Here is a 26201-nt window from a genome sequence, read left to right on the forward strand (position 1 = left end):
TTCAATAGATATTATCTAAAAGTATCATCTTTTTTTTTTCAATTTCATTTTAAAAAAATATAATTATTTAAAATAATAACTGTTAATTAAATGAGAATCTGATAAATCAACTCGATTATTATTCACAAGCAGAGGTAGACATAGTATGTAACACGTGAGTCCTTTTAAATCTAGTAGCATTAGCTCAAATAATTCCAAGTTCTAAGAAATTTCTAAATAATTAACCGTGCTAAAATTTTAAATTTTGAATCAATCTTTTCACGTAAAGAGGACAAGATTGTACCAAAATATCAACAGGTGAAAATGTAGGGTCAAATGTTTTTCTTGTGGTGGAGGAAATTAAAGACACAGAACGTACCTAAAAATTTTATTGGCCAGCTTTCAATTAGTAGTACTACTCCTTCGATCCAATTTATGTGACATAATTACAATTTTAAAAATTAATCAAATTTAATTTTATCAAAAAAATTATATATTTTTAAATATTTAATTATTGTGATTTATTTAAGATAAATTACATAGTTTTAAAATATATAAATTTTATTTTAAAAATTTTAAATTTCTATATTAAATTTATAATTAAAATTTAAAGTACTACAAAAATTGAGACGAAGGGAACGACAAATATCTACAGAAACCGTACCAACTTTAGAGGCTGGCATTTGAACTAGCCAGGAAAAATAATGCAAGACATTTTTCTTATGCTGAATTATCGATTATGACTAGGTGTAAGCACTTTGTGATAACTTGTTCACTGCGCTAGCTCGCAAACCACACAGAAGATGTAAATTGTAATAAGGAAGCTTCATGTGACGAATTTATGATTGAGTAGCGGATGGAGACTGAATTCATTCTAGATCTCCCACATGAGAGACCTTACGGACGGTTGGTCAAAATAAATTAATGAATTCAAGTGAACTCATACTTTTAATATTACATCAACCTCTGATCAAGCCAGCCCACTTGAGGAAATTTCTTCCAAATGGTGGGGTTGAACGTACTACCAATTATTTTGTGATTCCCCTACTATCTTGTGGTAGATTATTGGAAGAACTCCCCATCAACATAGCAATAAATTTCTAAATTGAATATTAAGAGATTGGTTTGATCGTTGGTTTGAAGGTGAATCACGCAGATATTAAATTTTCCGTAAGTGATATCACGTTTTGTAATTAGTTAGAGGGTAAGTTATTCATGTATAACTTACCACAAACCAACAACATGAACAAAAAAGGAAGGCCAAACAGAGAGCAACTCTTGTTTGATCTCTCTGTCATTGAAACATTATCATATGGTTTATCATAAGCGATGAAGTGTTAACAAAACCAATGCATTCTTTAAGAGAAATTGTAAACGTTCAACAGCTTACGACGACGCTCCTTCAAAAGGAGCAGATAATAATCGTCCTTTGAATTCGCTTTTGAGGTTGAGTTAAGCCGCTTCAAAGGGAGGAGGATTGTTCATCAATGTGAGACTTTTTTTCATTCTTCAACACCCACCTCACGCATTATGGCACCTGGGAATACTTCAACCCAAAAAACTAGATCATGAGGGGAGGATTGTCCAAGTCCATATAAGCAGACCATTAGTCTCTTCTCCAATCAATGTGGAACTTTGACTCACTCTAACAAATATAATTTCGATCAAATATAGGTCCATCGCCCAATGAAACTTATACTACACAAAAGTAACAACATATTTTCATGGTAAAGTGTCTAATATGAAATGAATATGATTCGCGACAAATGATAGCATATTCGTATCTTTAAGACTCGTGAAAAGGCAAACCAAGCAACAAATGAAGACGTTGAGTTTGTTAACCATCATTTTTCCTTTCAACACACCATTTTATGAAGGAGTCCTTACCAGATCACTATGAAACTTTACAATGACAAGAGACTTATTGATAACTATTACATTTGCATTTTCCTCTAGAAAACTTTCAATATGGGAAGGAGGTATGGATATATGAAAAGAACAATAGAAGATGTGGGAACCAAAAAGGAAGGTCAAACAGAGAGCAACTCTTGTTTGATTTCTCTGCCATTGAAACATTACCATATGGTAAGCGATGAAATGTAAACAAATGATCAAATGCCAAAACCAGAAAGCACAACAAATAGAGCAAAGAACGATATAGGTATCCCATGGACTTATAGAGCAAATAATCTCTATGGGGTTGTTTGGTATTGAAGATAGGAAAAACAAACTTATCCCATGGAATTAGTTGTCCCTCCAAATAAATGGGATAACGTATCCCATCACTATGGTATAAATGATGGGCGGGACTAACTAATACCTCTAACCAAACACAAGATAAAATAATCCTAGGATTATTACCCCTTATCTCTCATACCAACGACTACATGTCTTAATATCATATCAAAAACTGCAAAATATTTGACATGTAAATTATACATATATGTATAGACAACGTATCATTTTGCAACCACATTTTGTAAATAATATCAACATTAGAACACTGACTATGTGTGCATCCAACTACTTAAGGTTACCTTTAATTCCTTCTCACAATTCAGCATCCCTAGCATGCAATGAACTAAATTAGATTTGAGCACACGAACAACTATGATAATGCTCATATATATATATATATATATATATATCTAGAGATTGTGTAGTCAGAAATCTCACAATAACCATCAGCTGATAAATGCCACCGCAAGAACAAGTATATCTACTTAGTCTTGGATTTGCCACAAAACTGATCTTGCTCATTATTTGGGTTCTCCTGCATTACCAAGTCCAGTAGTACCATATGCTCGAGTTCACCCAGGGCAATGTCTCATCAATATGCACTTATGCCAAAGTAAGTAGACTCGCTATGCCCCACATGGTCTGCCACCAAATCATCAAGCAATAACTTTTGTGCCCCCACTGATCCATTGTCATACTAAATCATAGCAGCTGCATGTTTTTCAGGATCGAAGATCATCGAACTAATTTTAAATTTTCAACAACCAATATTTGGATATTTGTAATATACTTGCATTTCTGTGCCACATAGACTGAGTATTAACAAAAACTTCCAGCATATGTTAGCTCGGCCACATGTCAAATGTGGTACAGTATAGTGCTATAACTTGTTAACAACTCCACAGAGCATTATTATATACATACCCTTGTTGATCCTTGATATGCAACTAACCCATCAAATCGATGACATCAAGGAAACTAGAGATATCAGCCAGTGTGTTGATCGTTGATCTTGCAAATCAACTTCATAGATTCATAGGAAACTAAGAGATATTTCATGTGCAAGATTGCTTAACATCTCTTCAGAACATTATTATATACATACCCTTGTTGATACTTCAAATGCAACAAACTCATCAAGGAAACTAGAGAGATTAGACAATACATTGGTGTTGGCGCCTGCATTGTTTTCCATGAAAAAATCCGTGATCAAGCAAATCATCTTCATGGAAGCTAAGATATATTCCTAAGTCAAGCATTCATTTTCTCGATATTACTACTGCCACAAACCAACAACACTTCATTAATCAAAGATTCATGTGGCTGCAAACCAGCTTCTTTCATCTCATAGAGAACCTTCATGGCTTCAACACCAAAGCCATGTTGTATACATCCCATCAACATTGCATTCCAGCAGGCAATATTGCTCTTATCCTCTCGTGCATTGAAAACCCTCCGAGCGTCCGTTAGCAACCCATATTTACCATACATGTCAATCAAGCTACACCGCACATAACTATCCGTATCAAGTCCTACCTTGACGGAAGTAGCATGAACCTGTTGACCACAACATCCAGCATCCCTCAACTTCCCACAAGCTTTAAGAATACTAGAAAATGTAAAATTATTTTTCTTCACTCCTTCTCTTACCATCTCCCTGAAAATCCTTATCGCGCCTTCAAACTGTTCCTCTTTACACAAATTGCCAATTCTAGCTGTCCAAACAACTGTATTACAATGTGGAACATGATCAAACACATTATCCGCGCTTTCTAAACAACCAAATTCCCCATAAAATTTGATCAAAAAACTACTCAAAGCCATACTTTCACAATTACCCAACTTCAATAACCATCCGTGAATCTGTTTCCCAAGTTCCAAATTCATCATTTCCACACAAGCCTTAAGAACACACACCAATATCCCATCATCAATTAAATCACCACACTTACACAAGTTCCCCGCCTCACTCTGCATCTCCATAAACAAACGCAAAGCTCCTTCATACTCCCCATTTTCAACACACCCCGCGATCATCGCAGCCCAAGACTTAGAATTTCTCACACGCATTTTATCAAACAGTTGGCGGGCATGTTCAAAACAACCACAAAACACAAGCATCAGCAACAAACGATTCAGTAACGGCAAGCTAGGAACAACATCACTTTTACAAATATGCTCATAGACTTCAACCGCGTTTAAAGGGTCACGAGATTCAGTGCATTCTTTGATTAGGGAAACGTATATGTCAACTGGTATGTTAAGGCCAAGACTATCCATTAGCCTTAAAACATCAGAGATTGTGCAACTTGGGTTTGTAGTTTTCTTGATCTCTGGCTTAATGGGTTGGTGTATTTTGTAGCGAGGTTTAAGTAGAGGCAATTGGAATTGAAGGGGGGTGTTGGAAATGGAATGGGTAGTGACGGGTATCCATTTCTTGGAGTTTTTTGAAGTGATGTTGGTATGCAACAATGGTGGTTTTGGGTAGGATGATGCGATCGCCATTGATTTTTAGAAGGATTGTTTACTAGAATTCATAGTGAAGAAAATCACTGGGCGCCAAATTCAGTTGGAATCAACTATAAATACTTCACAATTTAGTGGCGGTTTGTCCACAGATATTTTTCGGATTTTTTCAAATATTATATTGGAAAACTATTTGAACACAAAAATATTGCTATAATTTTTCGAAATTTCAGATAAAAGAAATGTTTTTCACTCCAAATCATTCAGAAATTCAAAACCAACTCCAATATACATTCATATCCGCATAAATGGCTAGAATTTCCAACTCCAATTTCCAAATAACATTTGCAACTTGTTTTTCTCCAAATACTAAAAAAATTCAAATTCCATACTGTAATTTTTTGGTCCAAATAACCACTTAATAATATCTAGGCAATAGTAACATGTGAAATATATTGGTAGGAGGGATTTAAAATAATTGCAACATAAAATAATATACCTCTCTATCTCAATTTATGTATCGATGTTTGATTGGGTGTGAAATTTAAGAATAAAAGAAATTTTGAGACATGTAATTTAAAATAAGTTAAAGATATTTATGTGATTATGAATTATCTAATTTTAATTTTAAAAAATTCTTAATAAGAAAATTAACATTCTTTTGGGACCCAACAAAAAAAAAAAAAGAATGTCACAAATTGAAACAAGGGCATTGGAATATGTACTATGTTTGGTAAGAGGATTAATGGCTTGAACTCGAGACCTCTGAATTAGCAACACATATATGAGTGAGGTGTAAACTGCAAAATGATGAATTTATAACAAGTATTCCAGATTTGGCTTTATCTATTTTGAACAAATGTTACGCAATCCAGAAGGCACTTTTCTTCCCAGATAAATCAGTAAAGATGCATACAATAGATAGTCAAATACTGGAATGTGATTTGTGCACTTCTGTTGTAAGCTCAAAATAGTACACTCTGCTCTAATCTATGGAAACAGCCATGAGCTCCGGCTTTGCGTCTTTTGAGGAGATTTGGGGACATCCTAATGCCGTGTTTCCATGACAAGTGATGATTGGCATGGCTTGAAAGAAGAAAACCTACAAAGCGCGCAAGCCTTTTCAGAACTATGGCCTCTTCAAACGAATCAGATTAGACCTTTCCTTGCCGATAACATGCAGATTAGGACACCTGAATCCCCCATCACGGGTAGTGTGCCACTTGGATATCAAATGGCATATTGAGGGCTCACCTTGCTGATTAATTCAGAGTTGACTTATCGACAGTAAGACAATCATGACGGGAAAGTTTCATTTCAGCTTTCCCATTCTCAGGTCAAAAACAGTCTGCAACTTCTCCAGGATATAATAGGGAAACAAGCAATGCTTGCAGAATTGAATCTCAGAGAACTCGAAATTTCCTTTGCTTCTCCTCACCAATGGGCTCCTAACAGTGAGTGCTACTTAACTTTCTGCAGTGTCATCAGCATCATGTACTAAATTATCACATGCAGAAGCAGTGACGTCGCCCATGCTGGATTCATCTTCAGAGTTACATATAGATGAATTATGTTGCGACTCCAAGCCTAATTTTCCAGATGATGCAGGATCACACAGCATGGAATGCGGCAGCGATTGCAAGAAGTTGAAGTAAGCATATTTGATATCAAATCGCATGTCATACCCTGTCAGATAAACAGTAGTTTAGTTCCAGTATCCTTGGAAAGGAAAGAAAGAGAATGAGACAAGGCTTTCTTTTTCTGTCCTCTTTTCTTCCTTTCAGCTTTTGCTTAAATAGGAGAAGATTATTACAGTAGTTTACAGCGATGGTGAGTCCTCTGCTGTCTGGGCTCTGTTTAACATGGTGAAACCACATGCTTGGCCTGGATAATTTGTGTAAAAGAGTAAGATGGTTAGTTTAACACCACTAAGTAAGGCTACCGCTCTCATCATGAAATGCAAAAAAAAAGGTTCTAAAAATGCCCAAAAATCTATCTGATAAGCAAAGCAGGTGTTAGGCATGCTTTTGGTTTGTTCAGTAATCTTTTGTAAAAACTGAAAACTGTACCAAATCACTGAATGTTTGAAAATCAAATTGAGAGCCGGACTGAATTGCCAAATTACAAGAATCTAAAGCTGAAATTTGAGGTTTGTTTTGGTAATTCGGCAATATAGGTTTAAAAAATCCTGTTTAATGCCAGGAGAAGACTATAATTATTGCACCATATCAAATTATACAAACATGATAGATGAAAGGAATTGTAACTGCCCAAATAAAGTGGAAGAAGATGAGTAGAGTAAAAATATAAGACAAAACTGAGCAAAGGTTCTTGGGAACAATGACGGTAGTCCCGACTACTCAATGAAGAGAGCAATTTTTGCTGACTAATGAAGTAAGGATAATAATTTTAGATGCTTGATTAGTGGAAAATGGCATGGCATTCGAGCTGTCAAGAAAGAATAATGAAGGAAGTCTACATGCATATCATATTGAGTTCATTCTTGCTACATATCCATCCATTAGCCAAAACAAGCTTCAGCTAGCCATTAACTATCTTCATCTAATTTTGCTAATTGGGTTTACTAATTGCAGTGAGAATAAAGTAAGGGCCTGTTTGGATTGTCTTTTGGCTTATTTTTGTTATTTTGACTTAAACGTAAGTGCTTATAAGCACTTTTTAACCGTACCCAAACACTTCAAAACTGCTTAAAAGTTATTTTAGCTTAAAAGCACCTAAATAAAGTTAATCCGAACGGGCACTATGTTCAATTAATTGTTTGAACTTTAAAATTCCAGCCCAATTTATTTAGCAAAAACTTTGGGGCTAATTGGAAATTTCAATTTCAAAAATAATAAACTTATTGAATGAGAATTGATCCGTTGTTGATGCCAAAGTTTATGAAGAAAACAATAAAATGAAAATGACAGTACTTTTCGGCAAATTGTTACTTGCATTGCAAAGATGATGTGTAATAACTCTCAAACTAGCACCTAATAAAAAGGAGATTGAACCCTCTTTTTGTTTTTCCCGGGATGGGGATGAAAAGAGAGGCAAATGCCCAAAGCTGCTTTGAGAAACATCAACAATGTAATGCAATCAAGAGACCAATGACTAGACCTAGTGTTAAGAAGGGGAAACTCAAGACGAAATGAACAAAGAGACAAGTAAAGATAATCGTGAAAGCTTACAAGTAAAGAATTTCGCCTGCCTTGACTGTAACTTCAAATGGTCTTGGTCCATTGAAATATAAGGGAAACTTGGTCATTTCCTTCTCTTTCAACTCAGGTGAAGGGTATGGATTAACACTGCACCATGGGACATTCCTCACTGGTTCCTCCAGTTCCAAAGAGAACTTCCCAGTATCCTATAAACAACACATGTCAGCACAATTGAACAATACATTGTACTGAAATTCAAGTTATCTGAAATGAATTATAACCAAATTCCTAATTCAATGGGGCATGACCAGTCAGCTAAACATATACATCACAAAGCACTACAAACGTGTTGAACTTCCAAAAAATACATGAAAGGAAAAAATGGAACCTAGGCAGTGGTAAACTGCTACAACAACTAGCTTTTAGTAACTATTTCTTCCGAGCTACTGGCTACAACTCAAAAACCGCTATATGTATGTGTACCAAACATCCTCCATGTCTTTTTATGTGATACTCTTTTCTTTTGGTCCAATCCCAAAAAGAAGAATGACAACTTTCTATATTTGAAAAGTCTTAGCTAATAACATCTTCATTGCAATCCATCATCACAAATACATCATAAAGCGGCATTCAATCCTAGAGCAAGAATTCACAAATAAAAACCCGATTAACTTCAACTGCATAACATATGAATACATTAAAGACCAAGACAGTAAACTAAAGCTGAGATTTGAGTTCTCCGCAACGAATTAAAACCAAATTGCTATTAACATAGCAACCCATCAACGCAAACACATCACAAAGTGCTACAATTCAAGAATCCATATAAAAATCCATTAAACTACAAGGACATAAGGCAAAATTGCTACTTTGATAGGAACACATCAACATATATAAACCATAAAGCAGCTCTACAAATGCATTCATTTCCTAGAATTTCACATATAAAACCGAACCAAGCTTCAAGCGCATAACAAGTACATTAAAGAAAAAAATATGGAACCTGGGAATAGTGGTACTCGGCAGCAGGATACTCACGAATATACATCCTATGAACATCAGTAGGAGGAAGAAGCAAAAAATGCTTCTCCCCAGAGACAACAGCATAAATATTCTCATAATGGTCCTTATGAAACGAAGTCTCAGACAACTCATTCCCAATCCAAAGATTCACCGCTTCAGGTAAACACCCAAAAGCCTCAGAAGCCCAACCAAAATCAGAATCACAATCTTTACTCAACGCCCCATACTCACTCCGAAAACAATCATTCTGCTGCTGCAAATAACCCACACAACCCATCTCCGATTCCAATACCCGGGTCAACGCATCAGGAAAAGGAAGATGCTTCACTTCAGCAGAAGCGAAACAGAGTGAAGAAGGGGAAATGGGGTTTGGGGAAAGTGCATCAGCACGGCCTGTAGGAGTGAGGTGAAGTGAAACAGTGGAAGAAGAAAGGGTATTGGTTAGATAATGAGTTGATTGCCATAGAGTGGTGGCTGGCCAGTGGTTTACGGCGTTGGAAATGAGGCAGGGCTTGTTGGGGGAAACGTATTCACGGAGGAATTGGAGAGAGGTGGGTGGGGTAGAGAGGTGGTTGATTTGGGTTGAAGTGCCTAGGGTTAGATCTCGAACTTCTTGCCAGAGGTTTTGTATGGGTTCTTCTTCTTCTTCCATGGCTGTGCAGCTTAAACCCTCTGCTAATTTACAATTTACAGAGTCTGTAGAGTAGAAGCTTGTAATTTACTAATTACGCATTCATATAATAATTACTTTGATGTTGTCACAATTTTTGGCGTGACCTAGTGTTCAATGAATCGATTAAAAATTATGAGGTCTGGAATTTAATTGCCCCATCAAGACAAAAAATACTAGCTGATTATTACCTAATGATACATGTTGCTGCAAAAGTTTGTCCGGACTCGCGACACCACGATCATCAAAGAAAATGTTGTCACATTATGTTTAAGGGTTAAAATCTATTGCGAAAATTTTATCCTTCTTTCGACTTAATTTATGGGACTTCACACCTTACTTATGGATAGAGTAGGTCTCATTATCTTCGGACTACACACCTTATTTATGATTTTATATTGATTATCGAATATGTTATTATATTGATGTTAATTCTATCATGTATTTTATTTTATCTCTATAATAGTATAAGTTTATTTTTCATATTATTAATATGCGATACTATGAATCGATGAAATACAATTTATTTAAATATTATATTAATTTTATAATATAATATCATACATTATAAAATAAGAAATGACTATCATTCGAACATTAAGTAGATATTCATCATTTATAAACTTCAAATTTTGATTTCGATTTGATCTTGTCTCCCCACAAAAGGTTTAACACAACGATGTAGACCAGTGGCGGACCCAGGATTTTCACGAAGTGGGTTCAAGACATAAAAAATAAATAAGCAAAAATGCAAACAAAACAAATTTTGATTAATTAAAATATATCATTACAATTCTATTCTACGAGTTTTCATTTCTTGAAACCTATTCATAATACTCTCATCAGAAATAGTATTAAATATTCTTTTCTCTACATAAGGCACCATACAACTACTCAGAAAATCATCATCCATTCGATTTCGCAATTCACTCTTGATCAACTTCATTACCGAGAAAGCTCTTTCAACTGTAGCAGTAGCAACCAGCAGGAGCCATGCAAATTTTATAAGGCGAAACACAAGAGGATAATTTAAATGCTTCTTTACCTTAACTAGCATTTCAGAAAGATCGCCAAGCCCTTTTAAGTTGGAGATGTTACGACTCGATTTCGAAAACTAAGGTTTCGAGACCATTTTCGCAACTTTGGCAATTTTTGTTGAGTTTTGGAAAAATTTATAATTTGGAAGTCACCACTTAATTTTTTAGGAAAACTAAGAAAACTAATTTTAAAGGGGTTTTTCTGAAAGAAAACATTTAAATAAACCAGAGTCGGGTAAGGGTTCAAATAATTCTCTAAGGAAGGGTTTAGGCATCTTAGAGAATCTGCAAAGACGCGGTTGACCGACGGATTTAAAAGTTGGCTAATTTTATAAGAAAACTTAAATTACTTGAAAAAATCTTATTTGAAACTTAGAGAAAATCTTTTGGTATTTCTAAAAAAATCTCAAGAATAATCTTAACTTAAAACTTTTATCCATTGTCAAGTTTTGAATCATACGATTAATTCAAACTTATAAACATGGATTAAAAGACTTTGTTTAATAACTACGAAAGGATATAGAAAATCCTTAAATCATTCTTATAAAGTCCTAAGTTAACTTTAAAGACAACTAATTTAGTTAAAAAAAAACTTAGCAATTTTATCCTATTCAAAAATTTGAACTAAATTGTTAGTTCAAACTCATAAACATGGATTCAAAGCTTTTTCAATAACTATGAAAGAACACGAAAAGTTCTTAAGTTATTCTAATAAGCTTAAATTGCATAACTTAAAACGAGTTTTGGGAATTTGAAAATTTGAAATGCTATCAATTATAATAAAGAAAACTTTGATAAAAATAAACTGAAAGAGATCCATGGGAATTTCATCTAGATTAAGAAAATGTTAGCCATCACAAATAAAATAATAAGAGGAAGTAACATGAACAGTGAGTCAAAAACTGGAAATTCCAGCCCACATTCGATCATTTCGGGGCTGAAATTGTTGTGTTGCGGCTTGATCCCTTAGGGGGTTTTAACCCAATTTTGTTTCTCCTTTTTCGGCCTTTTTGAGGTCTCTACTGCTGCTGGTCATTTTACCAAGCTTTTAAGTCCAAAATACTCAAATTTCAGCCCTTTAGGACTGCTGCAATCTGCCTCATTTCTTGGATTTTTCACCCAATAAAAATAACTTCTCTTTCACGACTTGAAGGAGGACTCGAAGAGAGGAAAATGCAAGAGATGGGAGTCCAAATTGGACTCAACGAGAGAGTGTTCATGCACCAAGAAATAAAGGAATAAAAGATTAGCACATTAACAAGGGGGTAACATTAGTTTAACACGTAAACAAACTCAAACAATACATAGTAATGCAAGTTAGATATGTCAAACAATGGAAGAAACCAACAGAAACAAACAAAGACAATTAATTTCCAAACCTAATACAATTCTTCCACATTCAAACCAAGAAACAACACAATCATAAATTCCAAACACATACTTAAGTGATAAGAATATCAGAATATTAGATAAGGAAAAGGACAATTGAATTTTTACCATAACACTTGAGAGTACCTAAAGAAAAAAGGTTAAGGTAACCATCTAAGAAGGGCAAGAATACTAAACATACATATATATAGCTATCTTAATATATTTAACACATAGAAAGTGAGAGGAAACGTAATTTGAAACATGAGTTCACACAACATGAGTTGCTGGGAAAGCTTAACAAATTCCAACATTTCAAAGAAATGGAAAGTATTTAAGAGAGGCAGTAACCAGACCACAACAATTAATCTAATTGAGACTTGAAAATATGTCTTTCCCAGAAAACCTAAGCTATTAATCCAATCTAAAATGCAATTTTCGTGTCAAGCATATGCATCTTATATCTTAAACTAGGAGGATAAATATATATTTGAAAGAAGCAATTTTTTTAAAAAATCCAAAGACTCCAACAAGCTCAATATAGCATTTTTTATACCAAACAACCCAATGTTAAAGAGTATACAACTTATATTTCTAATTATATGCATTCAAAAGAGGGTAAATGGAAGGAAGGAAACCTTCCGTAACTATATCGATCAACAACTATATAACATGGATTTCAAAGTTGAATAAGAATTAAGGTAACTAGAAGCACATATTTCACATAGATTTACGAACTCGGCTAAGCGAAGGAATCATCTACACATTTTCTCAAGTATATGGAAATAACCATGAAGGAAATGTAAAACAGGCGGGTTCAAATAAGTAACTTGAACAAGATCATACTTCATAAGAAAACAAAAAAAAAACTAACTAAGCCAAAATTAATTTTTGCTCGGAATAAACAACAACAACAAAAGAACACTTAAGATAATGAGGAAAATAACAATTTATTTTTCTATGCTAAAGCAGCTAATACCAAACATGATTCCAACGAGCAAAACATAATTGAGAGTGCACGAAACATTGAAATAAAGAGAAGATTACCTGGTTCTGGGCAGCGAACCAGACGTCAAGTTTGACGGAAACGACCACCACCTCCTTCAACTCAAACAAACCACAAAAGCAATGAAAATTTTGAACTATTGAACCAAAAATTCCCAAAACATTTAGGGTCCTCTTTGGTCTCCAAAAAAAAAAATCCTCCCCATTTTTTGAAGATGATGACCGGCTTTTATAGGAGGAAGTAGGGTAGATTTGGGGGGAAACAGATGAGGGTAGAATCGGGCTAAAAAAAAGGGTAAAATTTGAACTTCCAACGGAATTCTATCCAGAACCAAAGCATATTCCCAATGATTCTTGGAATTTCAACGGATTGAAGGCGAGATGGAGGGCTAAGATCGGCCCATCGTCCTTTGAATGCTACGCGGCTTGATCTTGAGGCCACAAAGACGAATTTGCAGCTGGAATCGGCGCTGGAACAGTACTACGCATACTGTTTGTCGAGGGAAAAGAAGAAGACGACGAGAATAAAGCTGTCACGAGTACATAGACGCCGTGAACTGCTTCTGTGTGTTGACGTCGTGGACTGGCTGCTACTTTCCGTCTGCTGGCTGTGTACCTTTGAATTGAAAGGAATGTTGTTGGGTTTCTTTTGTTGGTGAAGGGATTGGGTCGGGTCATCTGGATGGGCTGGAAACAAGAGAAAAAAAAATGGAATTGAGAATGGGAAAGTTGTGGGCTGAGATTTGAAATGAAATGCCCAAAAATGGGTCTTACAAAGAGTGAAGACAAGGCAAACGAAAATAGCTAGAATTGCAATTATGGCCATTTAGCCAACTCAAGTTATTTAGTGAATTCGGCTAAAAACTAAATAAAATGAATTAACATAAATTAATTAATGAGCTTCTTAATCTTGACGGAATAAAAATAATTAACTTAATTATAAACTAATGATTCAAAATTATAATCATAATTTAAACTAAGCTAATTTGATAAAATACTTACTAAAGTTAAAAGTGAGTTCCTAATGTTTATAAAATATACTAATTACATACAAAATTATATAAAGTATATGTATTACTTAAAAATTATAAAAATGATAAAATTAATTAAAAGTAACTTGAAAAGTATTTTGAATTTTATAAAAACTAATTATTTCAAATCATTTGGAATTTAAGAAGTTCAGTGATTAATTTATATTATTGTGGAGGTCCAAAATTGGATGTCAAATACTTCCCCTCGTTTGACTGGGATGGATGAAAGAGATCTGAGGCAAACAAAGTTGACGAGTCCAATTTTGTCCAACCACTAATTCATCTCTTTTGAATTGTTAATGGTAAGGATTTATGAGGAATTATGGCCGAACTCTGGTATTGAGCTTCCTACTTATCTCAGGTTACATGAGAAGTCAGGCCACTAGTAGTTCGAAAGACGCTTGATTTAACGTACAATTTGAAAGAATGCAAAAGCTATTTTGGTGTCGAAGTATGGAGAGACCAAAAAGCTCGAGAATGGAGTGGTGACAGAATTGTCGGAGTACAGTCGAGTTTTCAACATTTAGTCCGCCTACATATCCCTAAAGTTTGGGAATCAGATTGCTTGTAGTTCGACTCAATCGATTGAAAAGGAAATCTCTTATGTGGAAACAACCTTTAGCTTAAAGATGAGTGACAAATTAATTGAGCATGGAAAAAAGGCTTGAAAATATCTTACTTATGAATGTGGGACCCTTCACACCCATATGTAAGAACTTACATTGACATAACTTCCAAAGCTCTAGGTGTATTGTCACTCGAATTTGAGAATTTGCCTTCGGTGAGAGTTGAAATTTTCACTGAAGGCGAAATTGAAACTATTAAACCCAAGAAAATACCCCCATGCCTTAGGATAGGTAGGTGGTTTGATTGTGGTGGAAGTCGTTCCTTAACTCGCGTCCTAAGAGTTTGATATTTCTCTCTGGATTATGTCCCAGTTCGCTGCTAAGAAAAGTTCCACGTTGTGTTGCGTCCTATGATGACGTAGTCCACTTCGTGTGTTTCAAAATCTGGAGAAAATCGTCAGTAGAAAATGTAATATAAATACAAATATAATTTATGCAAACCTGGTTTAACATGTCATACTGAAGGAGATGACGATCCAATTTCAAGTGTATTTCTCTTGAAGGAAGTGGTGATCCAAAATGGTATGCCGATTTGAACGATGTGATGATTCGATAACATTACATAACGTGTCACGTTGAAGGAAGTGACTCTCCAATAAAAAATTTAACGTGTCACGTTGAAGGAAGTGACGCTCCAATAATATAACGTGTCACGTTGAAGGAAGTGACTCTCCAATAATAATAATTTAACGTGTCACGTTGAAGGAAGTGATGCTCCAATAATATAGCGTGTCACGTTGAAGGAAGTGACGCTCCAATAAAAATTTAACGTGTCACATTAAAGGAAGTAACTCTCCAATAATATAACTGTCACGTTGAAGGAAGTGACGCTCCAATAATAATTTAACGTGTCACGTTGAAGGAAGTGACGCTCCAAGAATAATATAACGTGTCACGTTGAAGGAAGTGATGCTCCAAGAATAATATAACGTGTCACATTGAAGGAAGTGACGCTCCAATAATATTTTAACATGTCACGTTGAATGAAGTGACACTCAAAAATAGAGAATAAGGTTGTAACAGAGTAATCTAATTAGCTTCTTGTGGTTTGTGAAGCTGGTAATATCTCCAGTTGTCATCGAAACTTTGTCGTCCTTTTAGTCTGGAATCTCTTACTAAAGAGAGATCTTCTTGAAAATGAATGTATGAAACTTGAAGTTGAATGGAGATTTTGAGAACTTTGAACTATTTCAAAAAGTTTCCCCTGTTTCCAGTCCAAGGGTACTTAATTGAAGTAATTTGTAAAAAAAATGAAGAATGACTAATTCAAAAACATTCCCCCAATTTCCTCTAAGGCCTGTAATTTGAAACAGTAGGAAGACCGAATCCTTATATAGGATTGTCTACGTATCTTGCTGGAACAAGAAATCAGGTCTGGCGTAGTTCGAACCTGAAACTTAACAAAATTTAAAGAGAACGTAAGATTTGTCATAAAAGGTAAGAGATTTGAAATAATGAAGGACAAAGTTCTTCAATATAAAAGAGGATAAGAGTCGGCTTGTAGGATTGGATCCTCGGTGTCGGGAATCCTTCATTATGAAATTTGAAAAAGGTTGGCTCCTGCCATTTTTTGGTGAATATGTGATTTAATCATTCAAAACTTCAAAAGATCTTTTGAAATTTTGTCTTCAATTCTGGTAATAATACCATTATGCCAAGCTATTCCATCTGTAAAATTGAGAGTGTCTAAGTCACAATAAAGTGAAAGGAAAATTTTATAAGATGAGTAAAAGTAGAAATCATCTGAGTTGTGACGAGGCAATTGTGGGTCTAAGGATGCCTTGTAACTTTGTAGTTCCTGCATCCAAAGAAAAATTCTTAGTTTTGAGAGACTGATTCATGTTGGCTTTGCCTTGCCATCTTGATGCTCATTTGCCTTCTGAATTACAAACTTGTCTGGTCTCGGAATGTCGCCTAATGGAATTTTTGAGGATCTCCTCAAAAATTCTGCCCCGGCTTAAAACATAAAATAAACTCTGAACTTTCTGTAGTTTTTAGTTGAATTTTTTTGAGTGAATCTCAAAAAATTTGCTCCAATTGAAACTCGAAAGTGATCCTTGATTCTGACTTATTGGAAAAAATTCCTCTTCTAATGAATTTTGAGATCCTCTCAAAATTCTGCCCCAGTTTCCATGATAAGGAAAAAAATGGAAATCTTACGGGGAATATGACCGAGCCGGTGTGGCGCCTACGTATCCCGTTGAGCAGGAATCAGGTCAAACGTAGTTCCAACATAAAGAGGAATTGAAATATTTTTGATAATGTGACCGAAGCCAGTGAAGGCCGCTTACGTATCTCATTCTTGAGAATTCAGGTCGAACGTAGTTCAAGTACAAGAAAATATTAAAAAGAGATAAAGGGGTGACCGAAGCCGACATAGGCCGCCTACGTATCTCATTCTTGAGAATTCAGGTCAGACGTAGTTCATTACAGATGAAAGATGCTAACAAATTAAATCCAAACAAACGATTACAAGGGAAACAAAGCGATAAAAGCGATTACAGGGAAATGAAACAACAAACTTCAAATGCAACATTAAAAGATGCCAAAAGTGTGACTTTCAGAAAAACTTGCTTTTTCTTTGCAACTGGTTATGCCAACAACTACTCTTTATGCTTGGGTAGTGGATTGGTGTTCACATTCGGTGGAGCTTGAGCAAGTTTTACCACCTCGTTGTCAATCAGATCTTGAATTTTGTGTTTCAGAGTGATACACTTCTCAGTATCATGCCCAATAACTCCTGAATGATAAGCACACCGCTTGTTTGGGTCATACCACTCGGCTGAAGTATTCACACTCTTAGCTTCCACTGGATGGAGTATTCCTGCCTTTTTCAATCTGTCAAAAAGTTGAGTTCGTGTCTCACACAATGGAGTGAGGACTCGAGGAGGCTTTCTTTCAAAATTGGGACGAGGTGCCTCGTCTCGATGATTTTGCATTGGTCGTGGAGGACGAAATGTGGCTTGATTGTTGCAAACATAGTATTGTGAACCAGAATAGTCTGGAGGTGGTTGACGGTTATATAAGGTAGCTCCTCGAGTTGTTAACATCATAACCTCTTTCTCCTTTTTCTTTCCATTTCCAAAGGAACCTGTTTGATAGGCCCTGTTAGCGAACTGAGATGAGGTGTAACTCGCTATTCGGCCAGTCTTGAGACCATCTTCAATCATTTCTCCAGCTTTGATAACTTCTGCAAATGTCTTTCCACCCATTGTCGCCATACGCTCATAGTATTCTGAGTCTTGAGCTTGAATAAAGTAGGTGATCATTTCTAATTCCTCCATAGGTGGGTGCACCCTAGCAGCTTCCTCTCTCCAACGAATAGCATATTCTCGAAAGCATTCAGTCGACTTTGGTTTTAGCTTGGTAATAGAGATCCTATCAGGAGCGATTTCAACATGAAACTTATAGTGATCCACAAAAGCATTTGCTAGATCATCCCAAGTACGCCATTTAGTCACATCTTGCTTTGAGGACCACTCCAAGGCTTTTCCAGTCAGACTTTGAATGAAAAGCTTGATTCTTATCCCTTCGTTGTTTCCAACGCCAATCAACTTTTCACAGTAAATTTTCAAGTGAAACAAAGGATTTCCTGATCCACTGAACTTTTCAAACTTTGGAATCTTGTAACCGAGTGGAAGCTCAACCTCAGGGAATGTGCACAACTCTTTATATCTCACACTCTGGCTACTATCGAACCCACGAAGACCTCTCATAGCATCTTCCAATCTTTTCATCTTCCTATTCATCATCTCAGCATCAATTAATTTTGTATCATTTTCAATTTCAACATAGTGATTAACATCTTGGCGGTGAAACTCCTGAGCCTTGCTAACATGTAGAGCAGTGACATAAGTGTACAATGGTGGAGCCTGATGTGTTACTGTTAGAGCTTTTGGAGGAGCAAATGTGTACACAAGAGGAGTATCCTGAGCTGAATTAGTGAGTGAGGCGCTTTGAGTTTGCTGAAAGGTGGTAAAATGATCTCCTTGATTGAGCTCACCCGAAGTCGAAAACGAAGGTGGCATGGGCCCTTTTTGGCGAGCATCAGGTGGTAGGTTCTGAGAAGCAGCTTGGAAATGAGCTACTCGGAGATTTAGTTCACCAATTTGTCGCTCTAGACGAGCAATGACTTCCATGGGTGATTCTGTTGCTACTGAGGCACTAGAATTGGCCGCGAAAGATGGAGTGGGGATCATTTCAGACAAAGCAACAGTGTTGATAGTGGGATCCATTTTTGACCGAGTCCTCTTAGTAGTCCAAGTAAGAAATGATGAGTCTGAAGCAATTTTCTTGACCTTAGACCGTGTAAAATATGAATGCTCTGCCAACGAGTACTTTGATGAAGTGAGCAAGTTTTATTACCAACACAAATCAGTCTCTCCTTCTAAAAATAACTCAAAAAATAAGAGAGTTAGTCCATTAGTCGTAATAATTAACCAAAGTAACATATAAAACAAATAACATTTGTTTTGCTTAAAACAAATTTGTCCAAAATCCGAAGAACAAAAAACTCTAAAAGGGTGACAAAAATGGGAAATTTTTTGATCATTTTGTGAACTAAAATTTTAGCGAAATAAAGGAATTTGAACGAAGCAAACTATATGATTTTTGTAAGGATTCAAATGTACCCTTTGGAAGGTTCAATTGAAAAGCTCTTTCGAGAAACAAAGATGTCACGCCCCAAACTCAAGGGGGCGCAACTGACTCCTAATGCCAAAACCTAGGCCCGAGCCGACCCTGCTGAACCATTTGCTACAGCGCATGGCAATCACATGCAATTAAGAAAATAAACAAGTATATCTCGGCTTAAAACTAAGCCCTCGGCCGGCAAGGCCCCTGTCAACAGATCTACAAAAGAAACAGCTACTCCCAAGAATTCATATAAAGAAATTGTCAACTAGCACAGAAGTCCTGATTGGGCCGTCAAGGCCACCATGATCTCTATACCAAAACTGGAAGTATGCATATAACAAGACAATGCATCACACAACCAGCAAGCTTCAGCAAACCAACAAAACTAGGCCAGCATGGCCAAACGTAGTTATAAACCCCACACACTAGTCTGCAAGCCTCTAAGAGTAGTAAAGATCGGTGGGACAGGGCCCCAGCCTACCCATGAGAATATATACAACAAAAGTTAACAAACCTCCCAACTCTGGCANNATCCTGCTGATAAGGAGGTCTACTCGGTCGTCTGTCAGGACCTGCATGCATGAATACAGCGCCCCAAGGCAATGGGGCGTCAGTACAAAATAATGTACAGAGTATGAAAGGCAATAGACTATGATGAGGTATCCTGATATACTGGAATAATCTGATAAATAAATTAAGGATAAGATAATTGTACTGACCTGCTCCTAAATCTAAATTTATCAAAAATAAGAAAACAACAACCTAACCAAGCCCCCATAAGCTCGGTAGGTACAAACAGCACACAAGACCACCTACTCAGGCCCCCATAAGCCCGGAAGGTGCCAATCAGCCTGTATACCCCTATCGGTAGTCTCCTAGCCCCGCAGGCAGTCACATAGCCCTCTTAGGCATCAACATAGCTTATAGACATCTCATAGCCCTCTTAGGCAACAACATGGCCCTGTAGGAAGCACATAACCTTCTTGGGCGTCAATATATATCCCTGTAGGCAACTCATAACCCTTCTAGGCATCAATATAGCCCCGTAGGCAACTCATAGCCCTTTTAGGCATCCATACAGCCCTATAGGCAGAACATAACCATGCTAGGCATAGATCACATTCCTGCAGCTAACAACAATAGCCCGAAGGCAACAATAACAATCCAACAGCTAAAAGTGAGCAATTTAGTTATAGGCAACTTATACAATTAGCCTCTAAGTTGTGTCCAACATACGAATGTTACTACTGAATAAGAATTCCAATAAGAGAGGATTATACGCACTCGAGCAGCCAACAATCAACAATAATGGCTACAAGTACAACAACGACAACATCTCAATTACATTGCTCCTAAGCTTTAAGGAACATGCCATAAGAAGAGAATAGCCTTAACATACCTTTTTTTGCTAAATTCACGTCGCCTAAAGACTTTAACCCATAACTCCCTCGATACTACAACAAGGTAGGACCGTAATCAACACACAAAATAAAAGATACCATGACAATACAATAAAAGATATGTATTTCCATCGCAAATTGCTATTTGGTGCTTATAAAAGCTAGAGTCGATGAAAGAAGGGTCTTACCTCGATCTTAGGTTCGTAATTCACCTCAAAACCTTTAAATATATATTCAAACCCCTGCTGTCCCAACATTAAAATGTGATATGCTATGCAATCGATAAAACAAATTATACCACGATGATGAGCCCAACGCGTAGAACAACTTTCGTCAAGAACTTACGTCGAGAAAATCGATATTTTACTTGATCCTAAAAATGGGTTTCTATGTTTTCTCTGTATATTTAGCTTAAAATGAAGAAAAAACTCGAAGAAGAAGATATATACAACTTTCCACCGACCTAGGGCCCCACCTCACGTGCCTGCTTGCGCAGTCCCACGAAGATGCGAATATCTCTCTATTCTTAAGTCGTATGAATGAACGGTTTGATGCGTTGGAAACTGGACTCGTAGACCTTCGATTCAATAGTTTATGGGCCCCATAACTCTTTATAGATTGGAGAAAACCTCCAAGACATTTGACCCAAATTTCAGAGAAATCTTTAGGAAGGAACTTACGATAACTTCCGCCAACTTTTATTTTGCCACTTACCTAACTTCAAAACTTGAGATGCAACACTTGAACACTTAAAATAAGACATACCACATCATTCTTAATTTATTACCCACCCTCCTTGTCTTTCCATAGAGATACGAGTTAATTTTAGACGTTTTAAGAAGTCGGGGTGTTACAAAAGACGTCTTAAAATTGGCTCGAAACTGACAAATATTTAGTAACGCCAACTAGGTGGATGTGGAAAATAATTCTCAAAAACAACGAGGTCAACGTAAATTTGAATAATCACCTAATAATTTTTAAAACTCTATTGAACCTAGAACTTGAGTGATTTTGAACGTATTTTGATAAAGAGCCAAAGAGTATTTTGGAAGTCTTGAAAATTGAGTATATATGTTAAAAGACGTTCTAAGACATTGGGATGGAATAATGGACTAATTATGTTTAAAGCAAAACATATGTATAGAACACATAAGTCAAGCAAGCACAAATGAAACAAAATTTGTAACATTTAACACACAAACAATATATAACACTTCCTAACATACATGTGACCTTTTTGAGCCAAAGGTGGGCCTAACGTTTGAAGGATGTGTATATCATTTGTGAAACGTTCGATTGCCCTAAAAATCATTTATACAAACCTTATGAATAAAATAAATGGGATACATATTAGAGGATAGGAAAATAAATATCAGTCCCACGCAGGGGTACAATGTTAAACTAAACTAAGCTTCCATATGTAATCTTCATTCCCGAGCTTCTTGGTACTTTTGAATTTCTTCTGGGTGAGGATGATCTTCCTTTGACTTCAATAAAGAAACTACCTATGTAAATAAAAACCCAACCCAAAGGGCCGTGTACGCACAAATCGACATAGATATCCTTCAAATTTAACAAATAGTTGAATGATTGTCTTATATTGACCGGGGGTCAATTAGACTTAAGGTGGTCTTCTAATGGGCCCAACACACCTTGGGTGTTGAGTCAACTTAGTTCAAAATGCTCTAAATTTGGGATTTGGTTTCGATCTACGCTAGTTGACTAGGAGTGGCTTTTGAAAGACCGGAAACCCAAGCGGACAACTTAGGCTGGAACTCACAACAACCATTAGACGCATGACGAACCAATAAATTGTTTATCATTCCGGAAAAGGGTTGAGTATAAAAAGTCCGGTTGCGATTCCGCAAAATCGTTCTTTAATGTACCATACATACATATTGGAAAATGTCATGAATGCAATATGACAGTTAATATTCAAAATTTAAATACATAATTGCATAAAGTAACAATTAATACAATAATAGTTAGCCAAACAATAAAATCCTTTTGGTTAGAACCTAGACGAATCCCCAGTGAAGTCGCCATTCTGTTACGACTCGATTTCGAAAACCAAGGTTTCGAGACCATTTTCGCAACTTTGGCAATTTTTGTTGAGTTTTGGAAAAATTTATAATTTGGAAGTCACCACTTAATTTTTTAGGAAAACTAAGAAAACTAATTTAAAAGGGGTTTTTCTGAAAGAAAACATTTAAATAAACCAGAGTCGGGTAAGGGTTCAAATAATTCTCTAAGGAAGGGTTTAGGCATCTTAGAGAATCTGCAAAGACGCGGTTGACCGACGGATTTAAAAGTTGGCTAATTTTATAAGAAAACTTAAATTACTTGAAAAAATCTTATTTGAAACTTAGAGAAAATCTTTTGGTATTTCTAAAAAAATCTCAAGAATAATCTTAACTTAAAACTTTTATCCATTGTCAAGTTTTGAATCATACGATTAATTCAAACTTATAAACATGGATTAAAAGACTTTGTTTAATAACTATGAAAGGATATAGAAAATCCTTAAATCATTCTTATAAAGTCCTAAGTTAACTTTAAAGACAACTAATTTAGTTAAAAAAAAACTTAGCAATTTTATCCTATTCAAAAATTTGAACTAAATTGTTAGTTCAAACTCATAAACATGGATTCAAAGCTTTTTCAATAACTATGAAAGAACACGAAAAGTTCTTAAGTTATTCTAATAAGCTTAAATTGCATAACTTAAAACGAGTTTTGGGAATTTGAAAATTTGAAATGCTATCAATTATAATAAAGAAAACTTTGATAAAAATAAACTGAAAGAGATCCATGGGAATTTCATCTAGATTAAGAAAATGTTAGCCATCACAAATAAAATAATAAGAGGAAGTAACATGAACAGTGAGTCAAAAACTGGAAATTCCAGCCCACATTCGATCATTTCGGGGCTGAAATTGTTGTGTTGCGGCTTGATCCCTTAGGGGGTTTTAACCCAATTTTGTTTCTCCTTTTTCGGCCTTTTTGAGGTCTCTACTGCTGCTGGTCATTTTACCAAGCTTTTAAGTCCAAAATACTCAAATTTCAGCCCTTTAGGACTGCTGCAATCTGCCTCATTTCTTGGATTTTTCACCCAATAAAAATAACTTCTCTTTCACGACTTGAAGGAGGACTCGAAGAGAGGAAAATGCAAGAGATGGGAGTCCAAATTGGACTCAACGAGAGAGTGTTCATGCACCAAGAAATAAAGGAATAAAAGATTAGCACATTAACAAGGGGGTAACATTAGTTTAACACGTAAACAAACTCAAACAATACATAGTAATGCAAGTTAGATATGTCAAACAATGGAAGAAACCAACAGAAACAAACAAAGACAATTAATTTCCAAACCTAATACAATTCTTCCACATTCAAACCAAGAAACAACACAATCATAAATTCCAAACACATACTTAAGTGATAAGAATATCAGAATATTAGATAAGGAAAAGGACAATTGAATTTTTACCATAACACTTGAGAGTACCTAAAGAAAAAAGGTTAAGGTAACCATCTAAGAAGGGCAAGAATACTAAACATACATATATATAGCTATCTTAATATATTTAACACATAGAAAGTGAGAGGAAACGTAATTTGAAACATGAGTTCACACAACATGAGTTGCTGGGAAAGCTTAACAAATTCCAACATTTCAAAGAAATGGAAAGTATTTAACAGAGGCAGTAACCAGACCACAACAATTAATCTAATTGAGACTTGAAAATATGTCTTTCCCAGAAAACCTAAGCTATTAATCCAATCTAAAATGCAATTTTCGTGTCAAGCATATGCATCTTATATCTTAAACTAGGAGGATAAATATATATTTGAAAGAAGCAATTTTTTTAAAAAATCCAAAGACTCCAACAAGCTCAATATAGCATTTTTTATACCAAACAACCCAATGTTAAAGAGTATACAACTTATATTTCTAATTATATGCATTCAAAAGAGGGTAAATGGAAGGAAGGAAACCTTCCGTAACTATATCGATCAACAACTATATAACATGGATTTCAAAGTTGAATAAGAATTAAGGTAACTAGAAGCACATATTTCACATAGATTTACGAACTCGGCTAAGCGAAGGAATCATCTACACATTTTCTCAAGTATATGGAAATAACCATGAAGGAAATGTAAAACAGGCGGGTTCAAATAAGTAACTTGAACAAGATCATACTTCATAAGAAAACAAAAAAAAAACTAACTAAGCCAAAATTAATTTTTGCTCGGAATAAACAACAACAACAAAAGAACACTTAAGATAATGAGGAAAATAACAATTTATTTTTCTATGCTAAAGCAGCTAATACCAAACATGATTCCAACGAGCAAAACATAATTGAGAGTGCACGAAACATTGAAATAAAGAGAAGATTACCTGGTTCTGGGCAGCGAACCAGACGTCAAGTTTGACGGAAACGACCACCACCTCCTTCAACTCAAACAAACCACAAAAGCAATGAAAATTTTGAACTATTGAACCAAAAATTCCCAAAACATTTAGGGTCCTCTTTGGTCTCCAAAAAAAAAAATCCTCCCCATTTTTTGAAGATGATGACCGGCTTTTATAGGAGGAAGTAGGGTAGATTTGGGGGGAAACAGATGAGGGTAGAATCGGGCTAAAAAAAAGGGTAAAATTTGAACTTCCAACGGAATTCTATCCAGAACCAAAGCATATTCCCAATGATTCTTGGAATTTCAACGGATTGAAGGCGAGATGGAGGGCTAAGATCGGCCCATCGTCCTTTGAATGCTACGCGGCTTGATCTTGAGGCCACAAGGACGAATTTGCAGCTGGAATCGGCGCTGGAACAGTACTACGCATACTGTTTGTCGAGGGAAAAGAAGAAGACGACGAGAATAAAGCTGTCACGAGTACATAGACGCCGTGAACTGCTTCTGTGTATTGACGTCGTGGACTGGCTGCTACTTTCCGTCTGCTGGCTGTGTACCTTTGAATTGAAAGGAATGTTGTTGGGTTTCTTTTGTTGGTGAAGGGATTGGGCCGGGTCATCTGGATGGGCTGGAAATAAGAGAAAAAAAAATGGAATTGAGAATGGGAAAGTTGTGGGCTGAGATTTGAAATGAAATGCCCAAAAATGGGTCTTACAAAGAGTGAAGACAAGGCAAACGAAAATAGCTAGAATTGCAATTATGGCCATTTAGCCAACTCAAGTTATTTAGTGAATTCGGCTAAAAACTAAATAAAATGAATTAACATAAATTAATTAATGAGCTTCTTAATCTTGACGGAATAAAAATAATTAACTTAATTATAAACTAATGATTCAAAATTATAATCATAATTTAAACTAAGCTAATTTGATAAAATACTTACTAAAGTTAAAAGTGAGTTCCTAATGTTTATAAAATATACTAATTACATACAAAATTATATAAAGTATATGTATTGCTTAAAAATTATAAAAATGATAAAATTAATTAAAAGTAACTTGAAAAGTATTTTGAATTTTATAAAAACTAATTATTTCAAATCATTTGGAATTTAAGAAGTTCGGTGATTAATTTATA

At 35.6% G+C, this 26201-nt stretch overlaps 2 protein-coding genes and 1 long non-coding RNA gene across 4 annotated transcripts; all 3 read right to left on the reverse strand.

Annotated features, from left to right (window-relative positions):
* Positions 1–3036: 3036 nt before the first annotated feature.
* Positions 3037–4834, reverse strand: LOC125841610 (pentatricopeptide repeat-containing protein At1g31790). Its single transcript, XM_049520770.1, has one exon. It carries the CDS (start codon positions 4720–4722, stop codon positions 3469–3471), a length of 1254 nt encoding a protein of 417 aa, XP_049376727.1. The 5' UTR covers positions 4723–4834; the 3' UTR covers positions 3037–3468.
* Positions 4835–5496: 662 nt separating this feature from the next.
* On the reverse strand, positions 5497–9573 carry LOC125841612 (uncharacterized). Of its 2 annotated transcripts, XR_007443820.1 has the most exons (5): positions 8848–9573; positions 7875–8050; positions 6497–6567; positions 5938–6369; positions 5497–5785 (listed from the first exon to the last, which is right to left on the reverse strand). XR_007443820.1 is itself a non-coding variant. In XM_049520777.1 (4 exons), exons 1-4 carry the CDS (start codon positions 9517–9519, stop codon positions 6149–6151), a joined length of 1140 nt encoding a protein of 379 aa, XP_049376734.1. In that variant the 5' UTR covers positions 9520–9573; the 3' UTR covers positions 5497–6148. The 2 variants fall into 2 exon arrangements, 1 of the variants encoding a protein (XP_049376734.1); XM_049520777.1 differs by having other exon boundaries at positions 5497–6369.
* A 1775-nt stretch (positions 9574–11348) lies between these two features.
* LOC125841633 (uncharacterized) lies at positions 11349–25203 on the reverse strand. The gene is made up of 2 exons (XR_007443821.1): positions 24871–25203; positions 11349–12811 (listed from the first exon to the last, which is right to left on the reverse strand). It is a non-coding gene; the product is annotated as an uncharacterized LOC125841633 (long non-coding RNA).
* Positions 25204–26201: the final 998 nt, after the last annotated feature.

This window comes from Solanum stenotomum, chromosome 10 (genome assembly GCF_019186545.1).
Source record: "Solanum stenotomum isolate F172 chromosome 10, ASM1918654v1, whole genome shotgun sequence".
NCBI classification, from domain to species: domain Eukaryota; kingdom Viridiplantae; phylum Streptophyta; class Magnoliopsida; order Solanales; family Solanaceae; genus Solanum; species Solanum stenotomum.

Excerpts from the sequence above, each read along its gene's own strand:
- LOC125841610 (XM_049520770.1), bottom strand. The coding sequence starts at position 4,722 with ATGGCGATCGCATCATCCTACCCAAAACCACCATTGTTGCATACCAAC.
- LOC125841612 (XM_049520777.1), bottom strand. The coding sequence starts at position 9,519 with ATGGAAGAAGAAGAAGAACCCATACAAAACCTCTGGCAAGAAGTTCGA. Across the intron at positions 8,051-8,847 it reads CCGAGTACCACTATTCCCAG|GATACTGGGAAGTTCTCTTT; the intron begins GTTCCATATTTT and ends TGTTGTTTATAG. Across the intron at positions 6,568-7,874 it reads GCAGGCGAAATTCTTTACTT|GCCAAGCATGTGGTTTCACC; the intron begins GTAAGCTTTCAC and ends CAAATTATCCAG.